Source organism: Diuraphis noxia, unplaced genomic scaffold (assembly GCF_037042655.1).
Source record: "Diuraphis noxia isolate RWA-SAM2 unplaced genomic scaffold, SU_Dnox_SAM2 contig0004, whole genome shotgun sequence".
NCBI lineage: Eukaryota > Metazoa > Arthropoda > Insecta > Hemiptera > Aphididae > Diuraphis > Diuraphis noxia.
Genome location: NW_028301714.1, coordinates 62,272,581 through 62,288,985, shown reverse-complemented (window position 1 = coordinate 62,288,985; position 16,405 = coordinate 62,272,581). Strand labels below are relative to the sequence as shown.

The following is a 16,405-nucleotide window of genomic DNA, read 5'->3' as shown; positions in this document are numbered from 1 at the left end:
GACACTACGAAAAACGGTCGTTGGGATAGTGTTTTATCATCGTGTCTTCGTCTTCGTCGTCGATTATCAATTATTATTATTATTTGTTTTCTGTCATTTAACATCGTTTCTGCTAACGAAGCGTATCTTTTATTATACTATCGGCCATGGTCTAATTTCTTTTATCCGTTTTGTTCGTTTCTAGCTCCAGAACAAAGTAATATTGACGGTGTATAATCTCCAGAATCGACCAGGTAGTGCAGACTTGATCTCAGAGAGTTCTCAGTGGAGTTGAAATCAAAATATATTATATCATGTAAGTATATTATGTTTAATTTCTATATTTACAATCATATATTATAAAATCAAAGTTAACACGTTTGCGGTAGACGTTCGTCGACTACGACGATTAAAACCGCCATGGTCACTGTAATTACTTCTACTATTATTATTATTATTTTATCATTATTATCATAAACAATTAGGAGGTGCCTACATAATATATTATTATTATTATCATCATCAATGTATTAATGATATTACATAATGTGTTAACTCTGGCAAGTCGGCAAATTTTTATTATATTATTTTTCAACAACTACTGCAGGCAGATGTTTTATTTGCATTGCGGTCATATTTTACTACATTTGCTGTGTGCAAGTGGTTGGTTATAGATTGTAACGAGATTATTGTGCGTTCATGTTGTCCAAAGAACACTCGACGTCATATAATTGTCATCTTTATCGTCAGTTCTTTATTTTTATCGTTCGCACATTACCATGTACGGGTTTTGTCGCGGTGATGTTGGCAGGTATTATTATTATTATTATTATTATTATTATGTATGTGTGTTCAAAACTGCAGACGACATTAATATTGTTCCCAGACAGTATCGGTCTTGGTCTGAGATCGATCGGCCGGTCAAATGTCAATTATAATATAATCTTTTATCGTTCGTGTCGCGTACCTCTACGATTTTCGTCCCAAAACTACAGCCGATTTAATCTTTAATGTAATGATAATAATAATAACAACAATAATAACTGTACGATAACGTATAATAATATGAACGTACACTATTCCTTGTATTGTTTCCACGTCAAGTTTAAGTATTATCGTCGAGCGTCGTTGTTATTATAATAACGCTCGTAGGGACGTACCATTATTGTGTACCGGGGACGACGTCTGTTTACATAACGGCCGAAAAACGGTTGGTAGATTGATAGGGGACCGTTAGATGCGTTTCGGTCCAACAGATGGCGTTAGCTTACCGCGCATGAAACATTATGAAACCATTGATACTACTTACCACCGAAACGTTGGCGTCGACTAATGGGGACGCCGCCGCTACACATCATAAGCAAATAATACGAACCATTTCCGTGGGTTTTAACAGTTTTTAAATTCTTGTACACAAATCGTGTGTTCGTTTTATTTTCTCTCTAGTTTTCATCGACGAAGATTGTTCAAAAACTCGTTTCGGTACGTAATAGTAATTATTATTTTAGTTCAAAATATTATTATTATATACCATAATAATATACAATATACATTTATTGAATATATATATATAATATATATATATATATACGTTATATTCTCATAATACTGTCTCATTAGCGGTTCTCGGATTATTATTGCTGTCCGATAAACAATATTATTGTCGTTTACGAACGTGTTACACTTAGCTCGTCGTCCATTAGCCCTTAATATTTTAATTTAAAATTTTTTTCGATTTCCGGAAGAAGGTAAATTTGTAAGTAGATATTTTGTTACAAACATTTCTTATAGGTACTATTGTTTTTCGGTAGGTTAAATTATCACGAATTAATTTTTGTCAATCTAATTTTAATTTGGTTCATTTTTGTTAATGGTGGTTTTCTGTGTGGATTGCTGCAGTATTCTGGAAAAAAAATAATAGATTCTACATTAACATGATAACTATTTTAGGATGGTTCGGTTTCAAAGAAATTACTTGATAATATAAGATAAACAATTAAACAATAATATTGTATTAGTTTCAGAACAAATTAGTATATAAATAGCATGTATTATCCTTTAATTGCCGTTTGTTGACCGTCTGGTTATATTTTAAGATAGTGCGATAGTTATTGTGGAACTGAATCTGTTTTTTTGGCCAAGAACTATTATATATAGATTTAGTAAACACATTTAGTACCTATTGTAAATAATATTATTGTAACATTTTGTTAAAGAATCTAAAATTTAAGATTAATATATATTTATTTATTGTGAAACGGTTCTAATTGTTATCTCAATAGATATTAATGTTTATAAGATTGTAAACTTTTAAGTAAATTTATGTCAAAATTGTGTGTTCAATAATAAGGTAGTATTGATTATAAGACTGTGACGGTAAAAATATTCGTATACTCATGTGCATATCTATAGTTGTAAGACTACAACGTTATTCACTACCAGTATTTTATTGATAGTTTTAAATAGTAAATAAGCTTGTGGTGTATTATTAGTTAACTGTGTTTTCTATTTTGTCACAATTTTTGTATTTGATTCGTCATTTGGAATATTGGAATACATTACAAATATTGAAATGCCATTAACGTATCTATTAAGTGAAATATCTCATTTTTAATTTAACAAAACAACCAAACCAAGTACTTATAAATGCAATTTAAGATTATAGGTACTTTATAAGTTATTAAAATAATTAAATTCATAATTATTTATTCACATCACTGAATTTTGTCCTATGTATAAAAACGTCGTTACTACTACCCATTTCGAAAAATTAATTTTTCTAGGAATTTTATTTTAACACCATTTAATCTTAGATTAATAGACTTTGGTTTATCATAATAATTTTCATATCTTTTATGCCTTACTGTTTATAAATAAATTAACTAATGATTGATTAATAAGTAGGTAGCTGATTATAATTTATGCTAGGTATATAATTTTTATTATTACTCATTACTTATAACTCATTAGTTATTGTATTTTTATACATACACATTTTTAAGAAAAACTACAATCGTACCTACTTGTTTCTTTGATATAATTGTTCTATCTATATGTCTATGGATATCGGAAAACTATTGACAAAAAAATGAGAAAATGAATTGTAGTTTATATATATTTATATATAATTACATAAAAATTTGATAAAACTACTTGCTATACTTTTTAAATACACGATATTTTACTTTATTAATATAATTTATTACCCGCCTATTCGAGGTAACTTCATTAGTTATCATCGGTTTTTTAGAATTTATAGAATTATTATATTTGAAATAATAGGTGCTTATACAAACATGGTATGTGATGCCTCTACTGACTTAGCATAACACGATTTTTTTATTACTATTTCTGCGGTTTGTATTAGCTATTAAAAGTTATGTAACAACTATAATTATTGCAATTCAAAATAAACAAAAATTCAAAATAATATTTCAGCAGTTGGCACGATATTTTAGGTATATTTAATGGTAATTAAAATATTTTAAATATAAATAAATTATGTAATTTATAATCATTATTATTATTATTATTCTTTAAAATAATTATCTCGTTGATTAAAAAGTGTATCCTAATGTCAATGATTAGTTTCGGATTTCAAATTGTCCAGGATTTCGTGCAGCCGTGTGCACGAAATCATAGATTTCAATGGCTTAGTGTTTTTATAATCAATGATAAAGGGACGCGCACAGCCCGGGCAGTAATGAACTTTTTGCATCCCCGGTGGCAGCACATGCTGTGCTCGGCCGGGCTGTGCTGTGTTTCTTTACGCCGTTTTACACCACAGGGCGTCCAAAATCGCAGATTCGGTCAAACATTCGTGTCAGGTTCAACAACGATCCGAAATTGTGTTGATAAAACGTTGGAATTTGTTCTTTGCCTAAAATATGGTATTCTTTTGTCGTCTGTAGATGACGAACGAGCCCATGTAGGGATTCGAACCTGCAGCCACAACCTCCCTCCCGCGAAATAATAATTTAATATTCACGCCGAAGTACCTTCGCTGGTTGGTTCTTCCCTCTAGACACTCAAGCTAATACATGTATATAATTAAAAAAAATATATTATCACTTATGCATATTGTACTTTTTTTTATGTACAGATTGTTTAAAATCTAGATTAAAAATAAAAAAAATATTTTAAGTATGGCACATGTTATGTCACGCACAGTAATATTTTATCATTTTGTGGCACGATTTGTTGTGTGCTGTGAAGACATATTGTTACTCGGTATCGGATAACGGTTTTTTTTTATCGTTCTTTGGAATTGTTAAGATTTGGTGTAAACGCCGACGTCGCAAAACGTTTATAAAGGTCTAAATATGAAGTCTGCGTCATGCGTCGTTTGTGTGGAGGTCTATTTGCTGTTTTGCTGTTTTGCTGTGAACTCGTTATATTTTATTATTTTGTTCTAAGGGGATTATTCTCGGTCTGGAGTTTCGGAAAACCCCTGTTTTCGTCGATTATTATGGCGTCGGCGGTGGCGAAACGCACGCGCGCGCGCGCAAACACACCAAGAACATATTACACTTATATTATCTCCCTATGCCTTAAAATACGTTATTATTATTATTATTATTGACCGAGAGGACGCCGTCGCGCAGCCATAGCCGTGTACAAGCGTACTCTACGCCGGCGGGCGCCCGCGACAGTCGCCAATTCGACGCCGAACCGCGTGTTTCCCAGTTTGCGCACCGAGCGTCGTACGGCGCAAAATATCCGAAGAACATAACCACTAACCACGATGCCGGACGGTTCGGTCACCGTGTATCGATTGTTGTATTCAAAAACGATAAATTGGCGGGCAAGGTGCGGGAAGAACAAAAAATAATTTCCTAACCAAAAATCCCGCCTTTTTTAACCGTCGTGTACGTACGTTTTGTATCAAAAACAATATCACGGTTGCGCATAGTTTAGTATATATAATATATATATACATATTATTATTATTATTAATCCGACGTAATTTCATCAGTCTGTGCGAGTGGTGGCGGCAGTGTGTACGGTAATGTTGGTGGTGGTGTTTTTTCGTTACTCGTTGATACGGTAATTTTTCGTTTTAAACGTCTTTTATTGTGCCCCTCGCCACTATCAACAACAACCGCGTTTCCTCCGAGAGAATATTTCGTGCGAGTGCGTGTGTCGCTGGAGCGAAAAAAGGGAAAGGACGCTGCCGCCACCACCGTGCGTCGTTGGTGCGTTTGCCGCCGTCCGAGCGCGCCTTACGTCGGCGGTGGTGAACTGCGGAAACCTTGAACGACCGGTGGCCTTGGCTGCGCGAGCGCGGTTTTTATTTCGTTTCTCTTGCCGCGTCTCTTTCCTCTCTCTCGCTCGCTTGCGCGCGCGCCCGTCCGTTTGCCTGCCAGCCAGCCGGGTCGGTCGCCCGCCCTCCCTCCCTCGGTACGCGCGCATATAAATGTTCTTTGTTCGGCCGCTCACGATTTCTAGAGATGAGGTTGGCAATGCCGGTTACCGGTAGCTACACCACGATCGGAGGGGCCGGCCGCGCCATTGGGTTTTTACGAAACGGGCGGTGGGGGTAACATCCGTTGTCGCCGACGTCGTCGTCGTTCGGCTAGTGGCGGGCAACACGCAGGTCTGCCTCGTTATTTTTTTCTCCTTCTCTCCGCCTTTTCCACCGCAGTTTTAACCGTCGGCCGCGCGTTTACAGTGAGATATTATATACTATACACACGCGTCCGTCGTTCCCTTTGTTTTTTTTTCCGCACATACTCGCGTGGTGCACACACATATATACATTCGATTTCGCCCCGCTACGCACTCGGCGGCACACCACATACGTACGTACCCGAGCCGTCCGATTATATACATACATACACACGCACACGCCGACCACGTAACGTGTGCGCCGCGTTCGTTTAATATAATATTATAATATATACACATAATTTGACTACCGACACCCGCCGCGTATCAAACACACACCGCGACCAACAGTGCCCAGTGTACGCGCGTGTGTGCGTCACGTCTGGTGTCCGATCGTGTGCCGAGTGTATTATCCGTGTGAAAAAACCTGCACCATTCGCAGTCCGGCGGCATGTCCGAAAACCGCGCGGGCAACAATGTCGGCTGGGGCAACCGAGACGACCACGCGGCCGCTGCGGCCAACCTGTGGTGGGGCAGCAGCCAGGAACAGCAGCAACAGCAACAACAGCACATGCAGCAGCAGCAGCAGCAGCAACAGCAACAGCAGCAGCAGCAGCATTTGCTGAACCAGCATCACCAGCAGCAATTGGCCGCCGTGGCAGCGGCCGCGCAGCAGCAACAGCAGCAGGCGGCTGCCGCGGTGTCCGCGGCCCAGCAGTTCTATAAGATGGCGTCGTCGTTCAGCCATCAGCAGCACCAGCAGTTGCAGCAGCAGCAACAGCAACAGCAGCTGAACAACACCGGCGGCGTGTCGACCAGCAACAGCAACAGCAACGTGTCGACGACGGTCACGAGCAGCTCCAGGAACCCGATGGCCAACTACGCGGACAGCTACGGTATCGCCGCCGCCGCCGCGGCTCAATGGTGGTCGTACCCGGGAGCCATGGACAACAACATTCAAAATGTGCACAACGTTCCATCGCCAAACTCGATCATGGTAATTGGTGGTCTTGTTTACGTGTTAGCCGTTTGCGTTTATTATCCCCATGCACGTACGTACGTGGGCACATACATCGTATGCGTGTGTCTGATAACGCGACGACGCGCGCGCGCGCCACACGATTATTTATCATCATTTGTGTTTACAGCAAAATGTATTCATCGCAGTGTATATTGTATATTACGCGCGTTTGTCTGTAGAGAGCTGATAAATAGTAATATTATTTTGCGCGTATGTAACGTATTTTCGCTTCCGGTCAGGGTTATTCGTATTGCCGGTTGGTTAGTAGAAGTCGATAATCTCGGCAGCAGCACCGTTGTGTCGTTGTCGACGACCATCGCTTTTTATTTTCGTTCAGGCCGATGTTAACGCCGTTACCGCGGATCTCTGCCCGTTGATATTTTGATCAAATGACGACAATAATAACAACAATAATTATTGTTGTGTGTACGTCCCGACGTTCGTCGGTTAATTATCACTGACCGCGTGCGTGACGCTGAGTCGTGTGAGCGAGCGATGCCGCTTAACCTTATCTCTTATATGTTGTGCATTGTACATTTTGATGATTTCATTCACAATATTGAGTCCACATGTTGTTTTTCTGCTGCCTAACCGTGTTGACGACGACAATGCATGTTCGTAGAATGCATTTTCGGTTTTTGTTTGTTGTTTTCCACTTTTTCTTTGAATGAGCCCACCCGTCCACGCGTGGGCAACGATGTATTTTCGCGCCTGTCCGTCCCAAGTTCCACGATTTAGCTAAACCCGATCAGGTCGGTATTTTATTTTATATTCTGTCTACGTTGTATTTTCGTGTTCACATAATCTATCGCGTAAAACGTCGAAACGTACGCATTTTTCTTGCAATTCCTACTGATAAATTTGTCATTGAGTAGATAAATAGAAAGTTATGTGGCCTTAGAACAACGCACGAGTTACCCACATTATATTATTATTATTACTATTACTATTATATTATGACATTGTTCTTGTAAAACCGTGATAGTGGTCAATGTGATCGGATTATGATTTTTTCTGTTTTTTTCCAATATTATCCGTCGATTATGTGATGGTTGTAAAATTGTGTAGTAGGTATCGTCTGCCAACGGTTATTAACCGAGACCCATTGATTTACCTCGAGGAAACCAACAAATTCCGACTGCATGTGGTTAATGACCAGGCATGTTGTCCTATATTAATTCTTGTTGTGTTAGTTTTGTTCCCAAAAATAGACTTTATTGTTTTTATAAATAGTTGGACAATAATATTATGTAATTTTAGTTGCCGTTTCAATGCACAATAATTAGAAACAAATTTACGATTCGGTTCCTATGCCTGTTTTCGGTGTATTCAGTTTTCACTTCTAAGAGGCCATGTATTTTTCTACTTTTCCTACAGTGTGTTTCAAAATTGAAATAACTATTATAAATTAACTAATCGAATTCATTTAGTTAATATTTTTATAAATTACTGTTGTATATTTTGAGTACCAATGATATCAAAACAGATGTTAATTGTTCACAAAGACAGACCAATGCCAAGGTTTTTTAGGGTTCTATAGCCTTCATGGATTATTATTTCTGGTCCAGCAGTTCCAAGAAAATGAGTTATTATTCACTGCTAGTCGTTTGCATTCGCGTTTTAAATTTTAAATACTATTCTGTATAACTAAATATTATTGGTTGTGTTTTTTGTTCAAAATAAAATTTCATTATTATTAATTAAAGGTACGATAAATTATACTTGGGCAAATCTATTTTTGCCAAAACTTATTGATTTTAAATAGGTACAATCGATTGTATATGTTAATAAATGTTATTACCTTCCGCTCGTGGTTTTGACATCATACATTAATTAGTAAATAATATTTTAAGAACTTCAAATAATTTACTGCCAGGGAAAGGATTGAACAAGAACCTGTTTCTTTTGTTAGAGTAGTTACAGGTTTTACTGTTATTTTTCATTTTAATAACTATTTTACTGCCAGTTAAACCAGTTTTTTCGGTTTTATCGAATTTGGCCTAAAAGTTGGTGCTTTATTTTATGTTTTAACTAACTAATTGATTGTGTCAAAAGTTATACTTAATTATCTATTACATATAAGATAAGCAGGTATAATTGATAATATATTTGCTTATTAACTTCAGTTATAAGGAATGAACGAAAAAAACGATAAATTATTTTCATACACAACATTTATTACACAGTAGTTGTCTGTTATAATTTAACGATAAGCTATTCTCGAATTATCATAAAATTGTGGAAACCATTGATAAAAGTATTATACCATTGATCAAACTATTTGCGCGTTGTCTATAATATGGCTGTAATGTGAAGAATGATTTTTAGTTTTATATTGATTGGCCCAGGTCATTAGCCTTCACTTTCAATAATTGTCGATTTACAATAAAACTGTTTCACTTTATTATTTAGAACAATGCGAAATCACGTAACACGTTAAAACACTACTAATGAATGAAAAGAAGAGAATCATTGTAGTGTTTTACATTATATTAAATTATGTAACGCACTTGCGCTTCTTAATTTGTCTAAATTATTATGCTCATTTAACATAGAATTTGAATTATTCATATCTTGGTATTTCCATACAACCATACACCACTGATTTAATACATCTTCCATCGTAGGAGTATATTGTTATCATTTAATTTGATATTCCCAAAATTATAAGAATCGAAATAGATTTTGATGACTCGGTATATTTCATAATAATCCTATTTATATAGTAAAATATAATAATATAGCAATCGTACAAATTATTAAAGATTTTTAAAATATGCTAGTAGTATCCTCAAACGTAACTTGTTGTTTTTTCAAAAAAATACTCAAGTACTAATTGTTTTTCACTAATATTATTTGTTTTCATCCATACAACAATTAAGTCGTTAAGACGTTCAAACTTTCGCTTCTTAAATTCAACATTTGATGACCTATAACACTAACTAATACAAGTAATTTTCTTGTGCTATTTCATCTGTCCTTAAAATATTATTTATACCACTTAAAAAATGTCGGATATAATTTTCCTTCGTATAATTATTAATTATTTCAAGTAAATGTATACAATTATTTAAATATTTTAAAATGTGTGTTTTCAGTTTTTGTTATAAGGCACTCAAACTATAGTATTTTATGTAGTAGAACTTTAAAGTAATAAACCTGTTTTTATTTCTCCTCATACCTTTCTAAAGCCTGAACACTGACGCGATTTAATACCTACAAGTCATCTTCAGTATCATTGGTCATCTTATTACTCGGCTAAAAGTAGTAATTTATATTAAAAAAGTTTAACTTAAAAAGTGGTTAACATATTTTTCAGAACCTTACCAAAATTACTTGAGAAATAATCCATAAATAAGTTAACGATTGGTTCAATTGAACAGTTGATAATGATATCACTATTTTTACCGATAAATTTGAACATAGCGATTTTGGGGAACAGCACTCAACTATGCTCTAATGATGCAACAACGCTATTTATAATTTAATAATTATGTATTTCTTAATGACCTTTGAACATTCGTCATTTTTTATGTACATTGTTGAATTCAGACAACAAGGAGCAGGTTTTTTTATTGTAAGTGTCCAGATTTTTTTATTTAAAAATTGTTGTACGGTTATATTAATCTTTATTGTTTTTGTAGTTTATATATTATTCTGATATGTGTGAGTATGACAAACGTGTATTAAAGGCAGATGTTTATTATTGTAGCGTGAACAAACCCCACGAGTTTTCAGGTGTTGTTCTGTAAATGCGTTTTGTGTAACAACTAATAAGCACATGTTTTGTAAGAACGTATTGTGAAGCGGTTAACCTGAAGATAAGTTTAATTTTTACCGTTGGTAAATGAAAATAATCGAGCTGTGACTATCGTGTGCAGTTGGGTATATTTAAAAATGGAATTCTGCTATGCAACGAGTAGGAAGGACATCAACCAATGTTTTTTTGTGTTCATCTTGCGCGCTATACAATATTAATGTAAATGCTTATTGTTTTTCAGAACCGAGGGAAAATGCCTAGAGGAAAAGGGACAGATGCGAAACCCAGAGGTCGTATGACCGCGTACGCGTTCTTCGTACAAACGTGCCGCGAAGAGCACAAAAAGAAACACCCTGATGAGAATGTCATTTTCGCCGAGTTCTCGAAGAAATGCGCCGAAAGGTGGAAGGTCAGTGTCACAAAACTCATTTTATATTTACGTTTTTATTTAAACAGAGACACAGACACACGCGCTATTACGGCTAATTGCCCGCACGCATAATTATAAAAATAAAAAACATACGAGTCGTCATCACGGTGCCGTCGTTGTCCCACAATGACGACAGCAAATTATATTACACGTTTCTGATGACCGACAAAAAATATAAAAATTCGTAATTTTTCCTTTCTCCCAGACCCAAATCGAGCCTCTCTTGCGAACAACTAACTATAAACCACCAAGGTATGTCATGATTAAAAACAAAATCCAGTAAATTTTCTGTTTCCGACCTAATCTGCTCGCCAAATTTTTCCGTCTCGATTATTATCGAGATTACGACGAGTACACGAAGGCTGTATTTAATTCGTTTTAAAATCCAAATTAAAAAGTCAAATATGACGCGTGAATTTAACTTATGTACGATTCGCTGCCGCAGCTGGAATTCATTAAAATTCGAACTGTAAAAAAAAAAAAAACCAAAACCGTTTCTTTTTGGAAGAAAATACTAGGCCCGCCGTCGTCGTTATAACACCCATAACAAAATAATATAATATATAGGTAGACACAAAAAGCGATTGCGCGCACCACCTGCTCTCTACTACTGTTGTACAAGAAATTATTGTAACGATTTCGTAATAATTTCCAAGACTGTTCACTACTAAAATAATATTATATGTATACCGTCCGACGTTATAATGTTACGTTTTGCGTCGGCGTGTATGTCGTTTCTATTCGATTATTATAAGCAACGCCTTCCGTATATTATTGCACTCGTTTCCTGCGTGCGTTATAATAATATATTTTTTGATATTGAAAATTTAATGTTTTAATTTTTCTGTCGAAACAAAATGGTTGGTATGGTGTGTATGTGCGCGCGCGCGTTTGTTGCGCCAGCACCATGTCTTTATGTGACCGTGTGCGGTTGCTGTTACAGTCGCCGGCCGGCTGGGGTTTCGTAGGACTGGTTTTCCGTTAAGGGGGTGAGAGGATGGGTCAGCAGCCATCCAGCACATACCAGGGAACCAGTTTTTGTACGATGGATCGTCGTTACCCCGCGCGCTCGATCCGTTCCCGGCCTTGTCGTGCGCTCACAAACGAGGAACGAGCACACAAGCACGATTAACCGGCACCCACTGCTGCCAACAATAATATCGAAATAAAAAAATAAATATTTCAACAGTCGTCTTGCGTTATTGTTGCAGCCACCGCCGTGTTTTTCGTATATAAAACAAAACGATATTATAATATTTATTAATATATTTTCTGGTCCGTATAAATATTGTTTCACAACCATTCCCGTAGTCGTGGTGACGCATGCGCACGTTACGTATATATTTTCTGTATAAAATTTGTACACGGGCATGCATTTATTTATTATTATTATATAAGCAGGTACTTAATATGTTATTCGTCCATTTCGGTTAGAACTTAGAACACGCAACCTCGGGACACACACCAGACAAATTAAATGCCATTCAGTGGTAGTTAAAAAGACAGATGGTAGTAAGGGGGGTAGTGGTGGCAGTGGCGGCGACAAATTCGTTTTATTTAAAATAATATATATTATAAGCAAGTTAATATGTAACGCGGAAGACGAATTTTCAATCATTTATTTTTCATTTAACATCATAGTAGTAATGTTAATATGTTTATACGTATATGAAATATTATTGTTGTTTCGTCAAGTTTGCTATAAATATTATTGTACGAGTTATTATTTGTTATTAAAAACGTAAAAAATAAATTAAGCTGCAGGAATCGTAGTAGCCCGGTTATTTGCCTGCTGGTGTTGTCCAACAGGGGGTGTAGAGGGAGGAAAACTGCTATGCGTGTGTGTGTTGTGTGTGTAGGAATGAGCTCGGGGGTTCTACCATCGATTTTTTGTGTGTAAAATGCTGGGGTTGTTTTCTGGAGGGTGCGGGGATAACATGGCGGCGGAGTTTAAAACTGAGAGCGCTGGCGCAATTATTAAAATTAACCCCCCTCTTCTCCCACTTAAATACAACTCTGTGTTCGCCGCACCCTCGCAGCGCGGTAATAGCCAGCCTGCACACACGCGCGTACGCTGTTCTCGCACATTAAGCTCTTTTCAAAGATACATCAGCTATGGCAGGGTGAGGTAGTGCGGCGATACGTAGAGGGTTACGAGTTGTATAATATCGACGAATCTCTATTATAATTCGCTGTGAATTCTGCTGCTGTTGCCATGTTCCCCTTTCTCTCTCCACATATATCGTGTTCTGAATTTGTGGTTTGAGAGTCTTTACGTCATGTCCCTGTATAAATTCGCGTTAATTTAAATGTGGTCGTCCCCAGTTGGCAAGTTCTGCCCACCATTCTGTCTACTTTTAGAATTAATAGAATTATATATTGTTGAGTTTTAAATTTTCAGTATCCCGTGGGTTTTGTGTATTTTGAATGTTCCACAAAAAATCTATTGGCTTGCTTTCAGACCATGTGATTTGTGTCGTGGGGGGGAGAAGGTCTGGAAGGCCAGAAATTTTAATATGTTAATCTAATAATTAATTTTAAATCAATTATTAATTTATAATAATGCAAACAGTAATTAAATAATGAGCTATTAGTGAACAATTATTTTAAATGATGTATATTATTTACATCGGATATTGATGCACTTGTCCTTAACATAATAAAACGTTACATTTTAATTTCAACAGCACATACATTTAAATACAAACAATAACAATACATTAAAATAAAAAGAATATTCAAATTGTATTATTATTACTATATCTATCTTTTTTTTTTTTTTTGTAGACTATGAATGAGAAGGAAAAGAAAAGATTCCATGAGATGGCTGATAAGGACAAGTTAAGATATGATACTGAAATGCAAAGCTATATTCCACCCAAGGGTGAAAAAGTACGTGGTAAAAAGAGGAAGCAAATCAAGGACCCTAATGCACCAAAACGTTCCTTGTTAGTATTTTTTTTTTTATTATTATTTTGAAGCAATTAATAAAACATTTGTAATTAATACATTATTGTGTTATTAAAGGTCTGCTTTCTTCTGGTTCTGTAATGATGAACGTGGAAAAGTTAAGGCTGTGAACCCAGAATATGGTGTAGGTGATGTAGCCAAAGAATTGGGCAAAAAATGGTCTGATGCTGATATTACAGTGAAACAGAAGTATGAAGCAATGGCAGAAAAAGATAAAGCCAGATATGAAAGGGTATGTTATATTTAAATTAAATTTATTTAACATGAGATCAGTTTTCATTCTTTGAATATAAATTTTAATTCTCGTATTCCTCAACAGGAAATGACCGAGTACAAAAACAAGGGCAAGCCTACCTTGTTACAACAACAACAACAACAACATCAGATGTTGGTACAGCAACAACAACAAATACTTGCACAACAACAACAGCAACAACAACAAATGATGGCAGTAAAAGATGAAAGTGACGAAGATGATGATGATGAAGATGATGACGAGTGATCTCTTTCAGATTCACATCAGAATCTTTTTTTCTTTTCGTACCTCGAAAATATTAATTTTAAAATTTGTAAATACAAATAAGTTAATTTTTAAGTTATAGATTAAAAAGTAATTTTGTACAGAAGAACTGTAGAAAATTGGTTTTGTCTCAACAAAAAAAAAAATAATAATAATAAATATTGGATTCAAATTTTTAATTTTTATATTAGAGATTCCTATATTTTTACTAAAACTTTACAAAATTTACCGTAAAAATATTTCTTTACAGACTGATATATTATGATGAATTTTAAAATTACATTTTAATTTTCCAGGAGTATAATAATTAAATTATGCCATTGGATTTTTTATTTAATTAAGGTTTTAACTGAAAATTACCTCCTGTTAAATACAAATGTAATTTTATTTTTTGTACATACAATTTTTTTGTTTATTTTAATTTTTTTTTTTTAATTTGTAATTTTAATATTAGAGAGAAAACCGCATGCGGAAATAAATTGCGAGATCTTTACCATTTCATTATTTTCATATAGGAGATTCATATGTTGTCTAAATTGATTTTTATTTTACAGTTAAGTTTGATTTTTTTGTTATGACGAAAACCACTTTTTGTATTTGTAATCAGATAAAAAAAAAATGGATATAGTCCATAACATACAAACTTAATACTGTCAATAAGGATATTTATATGTACGCTATGAAAGAAATGCACTTTCGTGCTGTGTGACAAATATTCTCGCAAAAAAAAAAAATTAAATAATAAAAAATTTAAACAAGATTGTTTCGACTTTTATTTTTATAAGTTGATGATATTCTGATAAACTCATCAAATAATTTATGGTTGAAGAATTTCATCAATTCATTGGTTTAAAATAGTTTTTATTTATACTCATTTGTATTAGATATATCATAATATCAGTTTTAAGCAATCAATTCTATTCCAATTTCAGCAATTCATTTTAAATCAATTTACAATTAATGTTCATTGTATGTTTTCATTTAATTTTAATGGTAAATTACGATTTGGTTAAATTTAAAGAATGATAATGAAATCAATTTTTAGATTTAGCTTATTTATTGACCATATTTTGTATTGTCTTCAATATTAAATATGCTCAATTTATGTTATAATTTGTATAGATAAATTTATTGATGTATTTTTTGACTGAGACAAATGCTACATTTTTATTAAAAATAGAACTAATTTGAACAATTTAAAAATATTAAACATCATTTATTATAATTTATAATTATTATTTTTTTAATCAGTATACGCAACATACAGCAGTTGCTAACTTGTGTTTTAAATTTATTATAATTATTATTTTTTTAATCAATATACCCAACATACAGCAGTTGCTAACTTGTATTTAAAATTATTATTTTAATAGAATATAATATAATCATTTCGAAAACGAAAACAATTATTTTTTATTTGTATAAAAAACGAGCTTAGAGGTTCAAAATTTATTGTTATAAAATCTTTGTTGATTATTCGATGACCAAGAACCGATTGAAAATTAATATTATAAACAGTTGCGTAAAATCCCGTCACACATTTTTTAAACTATTCTTTTTCATTCAATAATAAATATTGTTGTACCAATAAAACATAGTAACATGGTTGTATTTGTTTCTAAATGTGCTACTATTAATTATAGAATAGTCGGTGAATACTTCGGATTTAAATATTAATGAAATTAATGGTATGTACATTAGATGAAAATGTAAATGTATTTTCTAGAGTTGTATTTTAAACGTTCATGTTGCTTAAATACAAACTCCAGGGTTTGATTTTTTTGTAGGTAATTATGATATCATCGCTATTAATTGTATTGCTCTGTTCTGAGCTTCTCTGTGTAGCAGATCAAAAATACCTCGCATATAACGTCGTATGAAAACTTAAGTTTTCGTGTTGCTGACGCACCAGACGACCTATCGTACACGCGGTCAGTCGATGATATCAAGTATCTTTAGTCCGTGGTCTAACAGATGATTGTGAGCGTCAATTCAAAATATTAATAGTGTTTAGTGCAGCAACGGAGTATGAAAACTCGTGTTGGTTTGGTCAATGTCAAGTGAATGATGCGATGATGTTGAATATAAATCTGCAGCAATTTTTGGGCGCCGCCATTC

General features: G+C 34.4%; 1 protein-coding gene across 1 annotated transcript; it reads left to right on the top strand.

Moving 5' to 3' along the window:
• Nucleotides 1-5,484: 5,484 nt before the first annotated feature.
• Nucleotides 5,485-15,047, top strand: Dsp1 (Dorsal switch protein 1). The gene is made up of 5 exons (XM_015521066.2): nt 5,485-6,583; nt 10,609-10,776; nt 13,585-13,745; nt 13,825-13,999; nt 14,087-15,047. Exons 1-5 carry the CDS (start codon nt 6,038-6,040, stop codon nt 14,267-14,269), a joined length of 1,233 nt encoding a protein of 410 aa, XP_015376552.2. The 5' UTR covers nt 5,485-6,037; the 3' UTR covers nt 14,270-15,047.
• The last annotated feature ends 1,358 nt before the right edge of the window (nt 15,048-16,405 follow it).